Genomic DNA, 14,938 nt, shown 5'->3' on the forward strand with positions numbered 1-14,938 from the left:
CGAAGAACAGAAGATGGTGGTGCTAGGAAGCCAGCAAGTACAGACTAGTGTCCATGTGGGATGGACAAAGAACAGAAGATGGTGGTGCATAGAAGCTGGTGTCAAGGTGAAATTGACGAAGAACAGAAGTTGGTGGTGCTTGGAAGCAAGCACGTACAGACTAGTGTCCATGTGGGATGGACAAAGACTAGCAGATTGTGGTCCTTAGAAGCCAGTTAGTAAAGACTGGTGTTGGTAGATCAATGACCAAATTTCCGTGAACCGCGAACGCGTTCCGGAAATGGGGTATTAGTTTGCTCCGATTTGTAAACTGCGAACGCGGTCACGTGGGGTCTGACAGACAGACAGACACACAGACAGACACACAGACACACACACAGACAGACACGGCCGGTGTAATACCTCTCCGTGACATACGTCACTCGGAGAGGTAAAAACTAGAAACTTTATCCGATACATTTTTACTTTCATTTATGTACTTCTGTCTTCCCCCCAAGCTTCTAATAGATAAATTAGCCAAAATCCTATTGAATAAATGCTCGCTGTCAAATAAATCAGGAAATTGGAGAGGTGGTGGTGGAGGATGCTTGGGTGAGATATTTTAGCGACTATATGAGACATTTCGCTCTAGAAAAACAAACACAATCTAAAGCATAGCGTACAAGCAAGCTAGATATAGCCTCAATTTCAAATTTTTTCGCAACCCTGACTCTTCCCTCCTCACCAATCCTGAAATGGACAAGTTTCTAGCTGCGTGTTGTTAAGTACGTTACTAAGATCACGTACACTCACTAAAAATATAATAAATACACCACCGTTTAAAGAATTTCAGTAACTTCCTGTATTGCTCCTTGTTGCCACTCGCTATTCATTTGATTGGTGGTTCGGTCTTATTAGGAAATATTACGTTAATCGTTTCTCAATTAGTAGGCTTAAGCAATTTCTCAATTTTATAATTAAGGTCTGCTATAAAGTAATTATAATTCGCTGCTAATAATTTTGCTTCAAGGTAGAATTTAAATATATTTCTCCTAAATTTGTAATAGTTGAAGTTATATAATTTTGGTCTTGTAAAAAAACCGGTTTAGTTTACGTCATAATTTCTAATAATCAAATTTCGACTCATCACCAGACAAACAAGTATTTTATTTAGCGATATTGTTATATAACAGTTTTCGTAATTTTGGTCACGTGAAAGCGGTTAAACCAAAATCCCTGGTTAAGTTGTTTTTTTCATTTCTCAATTCTGTTAAGGCTTCATCATTCCGAATCCTTAGACGTGTTAAGCCTAATTATACGTCATCATTCCTCAGACGTGTTAATAAAGCCTAATTTTACGTCACCAATCCTCAGACGTGTTAACCCTATTCTTACGTCACCAATTCTCAGACGTGTTAACCCTATTCTTACGTCACCAATCCTCAGACGTGTTAACCCTATTCTTACGTCACCAATCCTCAGACGTGATAATTAAGCCTAATTTTGCGAATACTCTGACGCGTTAAGCCTAATTATACGTAATTTCTTAGCCGTGTTAACCTAATTTTACGTCTTAAGTCAAATTTTACGTCATCGTTTCTCAGACGCGCTAAGCCTAATTTTAATGATAATCATAATGAAATTCCGACTAATCATTAGACAGATAAGTCTTTAGCATTCCTCGGAAGAAAAAATTAAATAGGAAATTAGGATAAACGCTTTTAAATAATTTTTATGGACTATTAACTTTCCAGAAAACGAAAAAAAAAAAAAAAAAAAAAAAGAATTTCGACGGTAAAATAAAAAAAATATTTTTATAATAAAATCGGTGTACTGTTTTTCAGGGTTATTAGTCCATTACGCCAGATTATAAATTAATAAAAACTGTCTTTGTAGACAAAGACGGGAAAAAGTAAGAGATAAGTGTAGAAAATTAAATGCCTGAAGTAACAGATATTCAATTTTCACTTTTGAACACATGATTATAAAACATCAATTATTTGAAAAAATTCTTATCTTAGTTTTTTTCACCAAAATTTCATATGCGAAAAATGTTTTTCAACATTATTTCCCCTTGTATTTTGCTTCCAATATTAGCTCTAGAAAAAGGCTTCTTCAAGAATTTTTTAAGGGATACTAGCTTGACAGTACGTTTTACCAGGGATGGAGAGACTTGAGACTGAATTCTCTCCTCCCTGGTTTTACTTTCGACTGACATGGTCTTTAAGAAGGTTCAAATACTTGCATATCTGAAAAAATTGAGATTTATGAGTTTAATTTTTATATTTTTAAATGAGAAATATTGCGAAGCGGAATGTAACATAGGCAGTTTGATTTTGATGTTGATATTAGTGTCAAAAAGATCTGTAGATTGATCGTGATCTTTAGAGAGCTATACATTAGTGTCGAAAAGATCTGTAGATTGACCGTGATCTTTAGAGAGCTATACATTAGGTCAATTTTTGAAACTTCGAATTAACGAACACTTCTTGTTTTGATACGGTTTATACTTTATCAGCTATTAACGTTTTTCTGTTCATTTTATTCCCCTTGTAGGGCTCAACCTAATTGTAAATATTTGAGAGAAAAAATGGAAAGCGCGTATTATTTTTAAAATGATATATAAGTGTCATATTAAAATATTTTTACTAAAGTAATTTTGGTGAAAAAAACTAAGATAAGAATTTTTTCAAATAATTGATGTTTTATAATCATGTGTTCAAAAGTGAAAATTGAATATCTGTTACTTCAGGCATTTAATTTTCTACACTTATCTCTTACTTTTTCCCGTCTTTGTCTACAAAGACAGTTTTTATTAATATCTGTTACTTCAGTCTTAATATTAATTAAAATAGTTTAGAAACCTTAAGAGAGAAAACGTTTTAGGGCGTTGCACTTTTATTAGTCAAAGCTTTTGAACTGACCCAGCATCTATTACATAACTTCAATCCTCACTGCTTGACTTGACAATCAACGTCCAGTCAAACTCAAATTGCTTTCCCGTCATTTTAACAAGCAAATTACAGAGCAAGCGGTAGTTATACCACAAAAAGATTAAGTAGGCCTGAGCATAAAAAGATTCCATAGATCTGAGCACCAACAGATGTCATAGAATTGTGCACCAACACAAGACATATAATTGTGCTCCAAGTCATATGCTTATCGGCAATCTAACTTAATTACCCGCCACCGGTAATCTAACTTAATTACCCGCCACCGGTAATGTAGCTTAATTACCCGCCATCGGTAATGTAGCTTAATTACCCGCCACCGGTAATCTAGCTTAATACCCGCCACCGGTAATCTAGCTTAATTACCCGCCACCGGTAATCTAGCTTAATTACCCGCCACCGGTAATCTAGCTTAATTACCCGCCACCGGTAATCTAACTTTATTACCCGCCACCGGTAATCTAGCTTAATTACCCGCCATCGGTAATCTAGCTTAATTACCCGCCACCGGTAATCTAGCTTAATTACCCGCCACCGGTAATCTAACTTTATTACCCGCCATCGGTAATCTAGCTTAATTACCCGCCACCGGTAATCTAGCTTAATTACCCGCCACCGGTAATCTAGCTTAATTACCCGCCATCGGTAATCTAGCTTAATTACCCGCCATCGGTTATCTTGCATAATTACCCGCCATGGGTAATCTAGCTTAATTACCCGCCATCGGTAATCTAGCTTAATTACCCGCCACCGGTAATCTAGCTTAATTACCCGCCACCGGTAATCTAGCTTAATTAGCCACCACCGGTAATCTTGCTCAATTAGCTGTAATCGCTTATCTAGCTTAATTAGCTGTAATCGCTAATCTTGCTCAATTAGCTGTAATCGATAATCTAGCTTAATTAGCTGTAATCGCTAATCTACCTTAAATAGCTGTAATCGATAATCTAGCTTAATTAGCTGTAATCGCTAATCTTGCTTAATTAGCTGTAATCGCTAATCTTGCTTAATTAGCTGTAATCGCTAATCTTGCTTAATTAGCTGTAATCGCTAATCTAGCTTAATTAGCTGTAATCGCTAATCTAGCTTAATTAGCTGTAATCGCTAATCTAGCTTAATTAGCTGTAATCGCTAATCTAGCTTAATTAGCTGTAATCGCTAATCTAGCTTAATTAGCTGTAATCGCTAATCTAGCTTAATTAGCTGTAATCGCTAATCTTGCTTAATTAGCTGTAATCGCTAATCTAGCTTAATTAGCTGTAATCGCTAATCTAGCTTAATTAGCTGTAATCGCTAATCTTGCTTAATTAGCTGTAATCGCTAATCTTGCATAATTAGCTGTAATCGCTAATCTAGCTTAATTAGCTGTAATCGCTAATCTAGCTTAATTAGCTGTAATCGCTTATCTTGCTTAATTAGCTGTAATCGCTTATCTTGCATAATTAGCTGTAATCGCTAATCTTGCTTAATTAGCTGTAATCGCTAATCTAGCTTAATTAGCTGTAATCGCTAATCTAGCTTAATTAGCTGTAATCGCTAATCTTGCTTAATTAGCTGTAATCGCTAATCTAGCTTAATTAGCTGTAATCGCTAATCTTGCTTAATTAGCTGTAATCGCTAATCTTGCATAATTAGCTGTAATCGCTAATCTAGCTTAATTAGCTGTAATCGCTAATCTAGCTTAATTAGCTGTAATCGCTTATCTTGCTTAATTAGCTGTAATCGCTTATCTTGCATAATTAGCTGTAATCGCTAATCTTGCTTAATTAGCTGTAATCGCTAATCTAGCTTAATTAGCTGTAATCGCTAATCTAGCTTAATTAGCTGTAATCGCTAATCTAGCTTAATTACCTGTAATCGCTAATCTAGCTTAATTACCTGTAATCGCTAATCTAGCTTAATTACCTGTAATCGCTAATCTAGCTTAATTAGCTGTAATCGCTAATCTAGTTTAATTACCTGTAATCGCTAATCTAGCTTATTCACCTGTAATCGTTAATATAGCTTAATTACCTGTAATCGTTAATTTAGCTTAATTACCTGTAATCGTTAGTCTAGCTAAATTACCTAAAATCATTCAGTTTTTGCAACGAAAGAGAGTAAAATGAAATTAAAGTCCGCGGCAAAACAGCGTATGTGCAAGAGTGGCTTTCTCATAGGCTTTATCCACGGTAAAACGCCGTAAGTCCAACAGTATGACATATAGGGTGCAACAACGTAAGTCAAAGGGTGATTAAAAAACATGAAATTTAGCACTTAAACTTAATTTTTCGCAAAAACCTTAAAAATGGTCCTAGAAAAAGGTTTAAATTTTCATATAAAACCGTTCCCAAACGTAACAAACGAATATTTCATTTCAAAAGGGTGACCACAAAATGGCTAAATTTGAGAAAAACTCCATGTTATTTCTATGGGAAAATTTAACTTTTTCACCAAAAACACTGATTAATTTTATGCAAATGAAAACCACCCTTAGCAACTTTATTTTTTATACAATAAACTAATGGGTGGATCTTTTTGAAATTTTAACCACATATTGAGGGCCCGAATTGTAGTTCTGTGGAATTTTTTCAAAACAATTAATACAATACAAAAAAAGTTATATCCAAACAAAAAACCCTCCTTATACATTAAAGTCGGTATGAGGTCTTATCTAAGAGAGCTATCGCTCTCCTAGAATAACCCCGAAATGATTACGTAACCGCGAAAATTTCTGAACGTCTGCCAATGGAATTACGTAACGAAGCACGTCGTCTTCGCTCTCGCGCCTCGACAGAGAACTAGTCTAGAACGGGAACATAAATTGACCAATCAGAATTAATCACTCGCGTGAACAATTATTTGTTAATTTAGTTCACGTGTTAAATTCCAAATATTTATTTTTACAAGATTAGAAATTAATTAATTTATATTATTTATAATTCCAAACGTAGGTTACAGCGCGTATGGGCATAATTACACCTACACAACACGCTTGTTAAAAATATAATGGGTTTTTGGGCTTCCTACTCGGTACATACTCCAATTGAAATAAAACTTGCGACCACTTTTCAACCTACATATAAATAACATACGTATGAAAGGGTTTTTCTTTGTTTGTTTTTTTTTCTATTGAAAGGCGACAAAGGGACGCTATTATTATAATATATATATTACTCATTCTTGAAATGAATTAAAATAATCGGATATTTGCCTGGTTTCCTAATACTTTCTCAGGGTGTAACGTGACAGGTAAATTTCGCCTAACATTTATTCGGAAGAGGCTATGACGTCATTTTGTGTTTTTTTATCTTTTTTCTCCACCTTGATTCGGTTTAAAACGAACGTAATTATTACGTCATAGTGATTGTACTCCACGAACTCCCGCTATGATTATAGCTTTATAAAGGGGTTGGCACTCTCTCGTTATCTTCTCGTAGACTCTAAAGGCCCGTTCAGACGACACTCTTTTTCTCGCTACGCTCGCTGTGCTGAGCTCATCAGATTTTCTGGCTTCACCAGCCTCTATAAAATTCACTGTTCACACGGACAAAATTTTCTCACTGTTGACCTCGGTGAGGAAATTTTGTTCGTGTGAACAGTGAATTTTCTAAAGGCTGGTGAAGCCAGAAAATCTGATGAGCTCAGCACAGCGAGCGTAGCAAGAAAAATAGTGTCGTCTGAACCGGCCTTAATAGAGTCGAGGCTGGGTACTGCCGCTCCCCGATTATTTTTCTTTCCCGCCAAAAACACGTTTTTTTTTTCTCTCTCGCTCTAATCGAGTTCACGTGTTTTTAAAATGTCAATAATTATTGAAATTAAGTACATACGTTTAAGCTAATTTCATGTTTAATTTTCAGCGACATTTTTATAGCATTAAGTGACGTACCTTAATTAATTTATTTATCGTGAAATGGCACAATAAAATTAACAATGACAATATTAAATACCAAAATCAAACATAAATTGAAAATTTATTTTAAAGCTACTAGGCCTATAAATACATATTTTTGAACCTGTAAAACACCTTTTATTACGTAGTTTTTAGCCTATAATACTATGAAACGTTTTAATTAACTTACATAGCGTAATTAACTTATTTCTTATGAAAATTAAAATGGTACGACAATATTTTATTTCAAAACTAAACCGAACGTACGTTGCGTAGCTTATAGGTTTGTTGGCTTGAAAAACCAATAAAATACGTGATTAATATGACGTCGTCCAATTTTTCAAATATATTACTATTTCTTTGAAAACTGATTTAAAAAGATTTTTATTATTATAATTAACTCTAGAACTTTTATTAAATGATTCTATTGTTGTTCTCACAGACGTTGAAAATTCCTTTGAGCATGAAATACAGCTGTCCTTCCCAATCTACTTGGAAATTATCAGTGGCAGCTTTACTTTCCGTTATTCAAGTTGGACTTCCAACTGCTAGACAAAATAGTAATTGCAATTACTTTAATTATAAACAAAAGAAAAAAAAACCCCAGCGAATTCTAAGAAAGTAAAAACTTTTATTATTTAAAATTCAGCTGCTCATTTCCAATCGATGTGGCCAGAGTTAGTTTCGACTATAGAAGAGTTTCTATTCACTACAAGGTTGATTAATTATATTTAAATTAATTTTAATTGGAATTTAATTAATTAATTACTTATATTTAAAATTGATTTATTTTTCAAGTTCCCCACCTCCAACGCAAGGTTTAGAAGATCAGCAAACAGATGAGGCGTTAGATTGCAAGGTTATATAATTATTTTTATTTAATTTTTACAATTTAATTAGTAAATTAATTAATTAACGCAGATAATCGAAATGATTCGAACTCAAATTCTCCCGCACGCTAGCCAAATCCCGAAAGATTTTGTTTTACGGACAGTTGCCTTATTAAACAGAGGCTCAATTCATTCAGCGACGAGTATGTCGCCAGTTGGTAAGTTTTCATTTAATTAGTTTTAAATGAAAATATTATTTGTTAATTTATTTTTATTTTGAAGATACAGACAGTTTGCGCAGATTAAGGGAAGAATTTGCAAAATCTTGCTTCGAAACTTTGTTGCAATTTAGTTTTTTGGGTGAAAATGCCTCGAGTCTAGTTGCCGCTGATATGGAGGCGAATAATACTGATGGAATTGTTAATAAGTTAGCGGTGACGGCTCTCTTACACCGTTTTCAAGAAGTGATCAAAAAATACGTTGAAGATGAGAGATTAAGTGGAAAATGTCCCTTACCCAGGTAATTAATTATAATTAATTTAACTTTTAGCCCAAGGTCATGGGAAAGTCACGGAGTCCCCCCAAAAAAATGGTAATAAAGTCCAGGAAACTATAATTAATAATCCTGCAGGTTGTAAATTGGTCATGAATTTAAAACTTCAAATTATTATTATCTTCTGGTTGCAACAAAGGCACTAAACCCCTTGGGGATATTTTAGCACTTTTCGGGCCGCCATTTTAAAAGATGGCGGCGAATAGAAGCTATAAAGCCCTTCTATAGGATATAGGGAACCAGTAAAATAAATATTAGTACAGTCAGTTGAAACGCGCTGACTGGATTCCTTAAATGTTGTTTCACTTTTCGGGCCGCCATTTAAAATATGGCGGCAAATTGAAGCCCAAACGTTTACCATAAAGCCCTTCTATAGGATATAGGGAACCAGTAAAATAGATATTGATGAAATCGGTTGAAACGCGCATTCAACGTTATTCCATAAAAGGTTTGTTTTTTACATTTCTGGCCACCATTTTTCAAGATGGCGACGGATTGGAAATATATTTCTTAGCGCGTACCTACTACTTAAAGTAAAGTCCCTACAAACTTTTAGCCTTCTTGGTTAAGCGATTTGGGCCAGGCATTGGTTATCAGTCAGTCAGTCAGTGACGACTACTTTGACGTACATATCTTATTATAATAAATGTTTTATCTTGATGGGTTTTTTTGGGTTTACGAAAGGTATTACTCGGAAAAAAAGGGTTGATATTGGTTATTAACGAATGTTCCTTTCATTATCTTTAAAAAAAAAGACCGGTATTCTTATCTATTGCACAATGAGTTGCAATTCTTTTCATAAATATATATAATTGATAATAGATCAATTAAGCAGCAACAAACAGTTGGCTGTCGCAACCTGATCAAACCCATGCAGCGATGTTATCTAACCAAACATAATCCTTTATTTTGTTGCCGTTTAGTTCCTTAATGCTTATCGATCATTGAAAAAAAAAAAAAATAGCACTCGAGTTAGCCAAAAACCGGAACTTTCTTCATCGTTAATTTTTAGTTTTGTTTTTGCTGTAATAATGCAAATTATTGCAATATTTCAGGCATAGAGTGGCTGAGATATCCTTTGTTTTGAAAGCGGTTGCGACATTAACAGCTTCCCTAAAGAAGGCGCCGCCTGATAGCGGTAATTAGGCATTTTTCTATCAATTAAAAATGCAATTTCAACGACGAGGTTTAACGCAATTTTTTGTCTTTAAAATTGTTTTGGGTTTTCAGTCGATCGCAATGTCTGGAACCAGTTGATTGCCTTATACCCTCACCTCGTTGATTGTACAACCTCAACTTCGAGCCAAGTTTGCGCTTCTCTTAGAGAAACTCTTTACGAGTATTCCGATCTATTAGCCCCTCCTTCTTATTATAACTCTGCCATTCCAAATGGTAATCCCTAAAAATGAATAATAATAATAATAATTAAAAAGACCCCCCCCTCCCCCCCCCTGTTAAAACCGAACTGAAACAACAGCTAGTCTTTCAAATTTCAACTTGGCTTTGTAATATTATCTTTTTTATGTTAAGGGGAACGAAATGACCTTTGACTTTTAAAGAATAAACAAAAGGTAAGGTTGCAGGCAAATTATCTAAGGTCACGTGATGTATTTCACCTTTTTTTTTTCCTTTTGATTCCATAGAGGTTAGTTTTAGTTAATTAGTTTAGGCCCACTTAACGCAATAATTTATCATTAATTAGTCAATTAGCAATCTATACATAATTACCAACGCAGATGCCATAAATTAAAACAATAAAACCCCGTTTAAAATATTATATTAAATTTTACGCATCGCTCGGCAAATAAATTTTTTTAATATTTTTTAGATTAAAAATATGATTGTAATTATAATTAAACTCTTATATATTCTCGCATTTTGAACAAAAAAAAAAACAAACAACAAATTAAGGGGACTAAAATTAAAACAGGACAGGGTTAGTTAGTTAGTTAGTTGGGGGTTTATTAATTTCCGTGAGTGTTTATTATTACTTAGACACTGTAAAATTAATTATATTTCAACGAGAAATTAATATAAAATACAATTAAAAACAATGATGTAAATATTGTAATGGGATGAAAATACTAATTGGTTTTTTGGTTATTACAACCTATCCTTTGGTGGTTAATTAGGGTTTTGCGAGGAAATTGCTTTATTACAATGAGTAGGTTCAATGTTTAGGCTTAAACTTAGGCCTAATTCGGGTTTTAGGCTTAGCAATAATCAAATATTACTCAGGGTTCATACAACTTTTGGAAAACCCAATTTCTCCGACATTTCCAGGGTTTTTCTCTGATATTTCCAGATGCAAGGCCACCTGGTCTCTGCGCAATCTCGTGATACAAAGAGACTATAGAGCTATCTCAGTTGTGACGTCAGTGCCTAAGTAAAACGTCACGGGCTTAGCTTTGGCAGTGGGCGGCCATGTTTGGTACCACTTTGGTTCTATGGGCAAATAGCATTGGTGACGTCACACTAAGGCTACTGAGATACCTCTATAGCGCAGGCGCCAAAAAGCGACATGGAAGGCAAAATTTTACCCCCGTATCTTTCCCTTTTAGTTACATGGAAATGGTCTATTAATTTACTTGACTTATCCAGGTTTTCCAGTTTTCTATGAACCCTGATTATATCTTTTTAGGCATTTGGGGCCTTGGAGCAATGCAAATTGCAAAAGGATTAAATTCTCTAGTTTAAACATTTAGGCGTAAGAATTAAATTTAATTAAGGATTTTAGGCTTAACAATTAACTCATTAGGCTTAGTAATTAATAAAATGAATGGAAAATTTTCAAAAAGATGATGAACTTCTTTTTTTTTTTTCTTTCGTCTATTATAACCTAGTCATAGTAAAAATGTTCACAAAACTATGTTTTTTTATATCGAGTATAACTTGCTAAAAAAACAGCCTTTTTAATAATAATTAATATATAATAATAATAATTATAGCAACATACAACTTAATTGGGGGAAAGGAGAGAAAAAAACAGAGATAGGAAATTCAAGTTGGGGGATAAAGGAAAAGGTAAAAGATAAATACAATAATTAATTATAATAATTAATAATATGGCATCAAATACTTATACATCAGCCTTTCTTTTTTTTCACATATTAGTTATAGCCATAGACATTATAACACTATTAAGAACCTAGACAAACTATTGCGAGGGGGGTCTCGCGACATTCTGTTATGAAAATTTCCATCCCCACCTTCGCGTGTGTGATAGGGTTTTTGATACGTGGCGCCCCTATCGGCGAGCGAAGGAGCTATTCAATTTGAACAAAAAATAAATACCGTAATGTTTCATCTTGCAAATATTTTAATTCTCTGTTAATAAACATCCCTTTATTTTACAAACACTTTTCCTTCCATTAATTAATACGGAAATTAATAAAAATTAATTAAATATAAAACGTCCCCGGCGGGATTCGAACCCGCGTTGTCTCCCTCCCAAGTACTGACCGCGCTCGAAGCTGTTTAACTTCGAGTGTTAACATGGGGTTAGTTATATTTTAGTTTACCTCGCCGCATGTAGATGGCGCTACAAGAAACTCACCCTATCACACACGCGAAGGGGCGCTTCCATTGACCCCGAATCAAAGCTGAAAATTCAACTGTTCCTCTTGTATCTCTATGATTATAGCGTGTGCAAATTTAATTTTAATTAATATCTTTTTAAGTTTTTTTCTTCAAACACAATTAAATTTAATCATGTGCTTTAATTCTTTACCTTTTTTAGTTACGATATGAAGGGTATTTATTTATTAACGAACGAACGGTACGTTTTAAAAAATTATTTTAAGCGTCTGACGTAAATACCAATACTTTTTTAATTACTTACTCGTTATAAGATTAAAATATAAAACATAAGCTCCAAAAAACTTTTTTTTTTTTTTTTTCTTTAGCGGTAGGATTACTTTCACGTTGAGCATAGTTTTACAGTTTCATGTATTTATTCTTTAAATATTTACCTTAGAAATTAATTAATTATAATAGAATTTTTTTTGGCTAAAAATACAGTTAACTTCAGTTAAGGCCCAAAAGTTTTAATTTTTTTTTAACAAAAGCTCGCAGCAAAGCTGTTAAAATTAAAAAATTAAAATACCATCATGTTTATGAGGGATTTTTATATTTACTTTTAAAAGGGTTTTTAATTAATCCAAATGTATGTAGATTAGATTTAAGGGCGGCGCGTCTTTTTTTTTTTAAAAATAAACAAAAATAATTTTAAATGTTTACTTGATAGCTAAAATTTTAAGTTTTATTTTCTAAAACGTTAAGATTTTTTTCAATTGTTGTTGTTGTGACTGCGACACCAGACAGCCTCTCATTTTTTTTTTTATTTTTATTCCAAAAGACAAACAAATAAGTTTATTATTTAAAGTAGGTAGGTACACATTTGTTTATTATACGTGAATGGGGGGGGGGGGGGGTTGGCAACACAGAAATATATTTACGTAGAATAGGAAGAAACGTTCTTATTGATTTTATTTTTAATTCTTTAAAAATAATTAGTTTTAATTAAAAATTTATTTCAGGGAAAAGAATTAAGTCTGATTTTTTTTCTGGGGGAGGAGCTACAATTATAACTTTTTTTGTCAAATTTATTTTGTTATACAAACTTTTGTTGAAAATGTTTAACACACTATGATCGCAGAAACTTTGTTGTTGGCAAGGTTTTTTTTTTTTAAATTCAATTTTTTTTAATTCCTCTGTATAATAGGCTATCTGATGCCACTTCTTTTTCATTTTGTTTATTTTTTTTACGATTTTTTTTATTAAGAAAACGAGAGACATATTTATTTAGAGAAGAACACATTTTTTGTTTTTCTTCCTTTTAACCTGTTAATGTTTTAATTATTAATTGGGGGGCTTATTGAATGGGGGGCGAGTAAACACTGTTTACCTGTAAAGCGGCTCGTGTGGCTGTCTCAAAAACTTCCCTAACTCCTTCTTTGGTCTTGGCAGAACATTCGAGATAGCCATAAGCGTTGATCTTTTCAGCCATGGAACGACCTTCTTCAGTCGTTACTGGCTTTTGTTTCATTTTCCCCAGTTCTTTGATAGTATGGGGGTCATTTCTAAGGTCCTAAAAATATATTAAGAAGAGCTAATTAATAATTAGTCTAATTATAATTACGAGAAGAATGGTATTACCTTTTTGTTTCCAACTAATATAATGGGTACATTTGGGCAAAAGTGCCTTACTTCCGGCGTCCATTTCTCGGGAATATTTTCCAAACTATCAGGACTGTCAATGCTGAAACACATTAGGATGACGTCTGTGTCTGGATAAGACAGAGGCCGCAATCTATCATAGTCTTCTTGGCCGGCAGTATCCCATAGAGCTAGTTCAACCTAATATAACCCCTAGATTAGCACTAAACCTAATAGAATTAATTTTTTTTTTTGTAAAAGGGTCGCTTACTTGTTTATTATCGACTTCAATATCAGCTACATAGTTTTCAAATACGGTTGGAACGTACACCTCTGGGAATTGATCTTTACTAAAAACAATCAGAAGGCAGGTTTTACCGCAGGCACCATCCCCGACAATTACTAACTTCTTCCTGATGGTGGCAGTCATCTGGGAAATTTCTAAGAGACAGAGAGGTTGGGGCGCGGATTAAAATATATTCTGGTTGTTGGGCAAGAAATAAACGAGATATCCGTGTGACTTTGATGATATAATTTAGTTTTCATAAATTATCATAATCAATTAGCGACTAAGGCTTAACTTTTGCATCGTAAACTTTGTAAGTATAAACATTATAGTGTTTACGGTGTTATATCCCTAAGCCAAACTCGTAGCTCACTATACTATATTAATTTCGAACCAGTAATAAATTAAAACTTCAAAGAAATTACCTACTTAAAATTAGGATTAGTTTTGGTGTAAAAATTCCTAGGCCTTGGTTGGTATTGAACCAATTTTTCCCCCTTTATTTATCTACTATGATCCCGAAGCCTAGGTCATATTTTGAAAACAAGTTCAATCAAAAATCTCTTAAATTAGGATACTTTAACGAAGAAAATTTGGTAATAATTAAACGGATTAGCTTACATTCGCCGCTCTGCACCAGAAAACGATATTAATTTTAATATTTTTAAATGAAACTAAGACTTTTTTCGAACCGAAGTGACAGCAAGGCGTTTCCCTCTTAACACTAGCGAGAGCCTAACGCCGCCGTACGGCCGCGCGCAATTGCTATGGAATTTCTATGACGAAATCCGACAAGTTTTATGTATTTTTTAATTAATATTTCGTGAATCGGTAAATTTTGTAAGCCTAAATGTTTATTTTTCAAAATAGGGACACTATTATTTATCTCGAAACTACTATGGGAAAAATAAATAGGCCAATAGATGTATAAAATGATTTCGAAGGCCAATGCCACCAACCAATAGAGCTATCTCAGTTGTGACGTGAGTGCATAGGTAAAACGTCACGCGACTAGCTTTGCCAGTGGGCGGCCATGTTTGGTACCGCTTATGTTCTATGGGCAAATAGCATGGGTGACGTCACACTAAGCTTTCTGAGATAGCTCTATACCCCTCCACGACAGGTGTCAACCTTTGACCCACCCCCTCCCCCGCTCCACCATTGGCGTAGCTGTTGGGGTTGGCGGTGTCTTCAAATTTTCAAAGAAGTCGGGTAACCGCGTAAGACAGCGGTCCAGACTTTTTTTAACAGTTCATTGTTTTTTAATCTGCGTGATAATTGTTTCATAGTGAATTTGAGAACACGATGCAA

At 34.0% G+C, this 14,938-nt stretch overlaps 2 protein-coding genes across 2 annotated transcripts in view; one reads left to right on the plus strand and one right to left on the minus strand.

Annotated features, from left to right (window-relative positions):
* mon2 (Mon2 homolog, regulator of endosome-to-Golgi trafficking) overlaps positions 1 to 10,241 on the plus strand; it is a 38,198-nt gene extending 27,957 nt beyond the window's left edge. The window contains exons 24-31 of the mRNA XM_089862431.1: positions 7,244 to 7,361; positions 7,451 to 7,517; positions 7,600 to 7,660; positions 7,723 to 7,849; positions 7,914 to 8,151; positions 9,240 to 9,322; positions 9,415 to 9,576; positions 9,715 to 10,241. Of these exons, the coding sequence (XP_089718557.1) occupies positions 7,244 to 7,361; positions 7,451 to 7,517; positions 7,600 to 7,660; positions 7,723 to 7,849; positions 7,914 to 8,151; positions 9,240 to 9,322; positions 9,415 to 9,576; positions 9,715 to 9,734 (876 nt within the window). The 3' untranslated portion in view covers positions 9,735 to 10,241. The remainder of the gene's footprint in view (positions 1 to 7,243; positions 7,362 to 7,450; positions 7,518 to 7,599; positions 7,661 to 7,722; positions 7,850 to 7,913; positions 8,152 to 9,239; positions 9,323 to 9,414; positions 9,577 to 9,714) is intronic.
* A 730-nt stretch (positions 10,242 to 10,971) lies between these two features.
* On the minus strand, positions 10,972 to 14,403 carry Rho1 (ras-like GTP-binding protein Rho1). Its single transcript, XM_089862434.1, has 5 exons — positions 14,249 to 14,403; positions 13,613 to 13,782; positions 13,342 to 13,542; positions 13,091 to 13,273; positions 10,972 to 13,026 (listed from the first exon to the last, which is right to left on the minus strand). The coding sequence occupies exons 2-5, from the start codon at positions 13,769 to 13,771 to the stop codon at positions 12,988 to 12,990; spliced, it is 582 nt and encodes a 193-aa protein (XP_089718560.1). The 5' UTR covers positions 13,772 to 13,782; positions 14,249 to 14,403; the 3' UTR covers positions 10,972 to 12,987.
* Positions 14,404 to 14,938: the final 535 nt, after the last annotated feature.

The sequence above is a fragment of the Phalangium opilio genome, unplaced genomic scaffold (assembly GCF_054372755.1).
Source record: "Phalangium opilio isolate 3A_F unplaced genomic scaffold, DU_Popi_V2 ptg000540l_1, whole genome shotgun sequence".
Classification (NCBI taxonomy): Eukaryota; Metazoa; Arthropoda; class Arachnida; order Opiliones; family Phalangiidae; genus Phalangium; species Phalangium opilio.

Coding starts and splice junctions, on each gene's coding strand:
- Rho1 (XM_089862434.1), bottom strand. CDS start 13,771: ATGACTGCCACCATCAGGAAGAAGTTAGTAATTGTCGGGGATGGTGCC. Junction 13,274..13,341: donor TATTAGTTGGAAACAAAAAG/GTAATACCATTC, acceptor ATATATTTTTAG/GACCTTAGAAATGACCCCCA. Junction 13,027..13,090: donor CCACACGAGCCGCTTTACAG/GTAAACAGTGTT, acceptor AAACATTAACAG/GTTAAAAGGAAGAAAAACAA.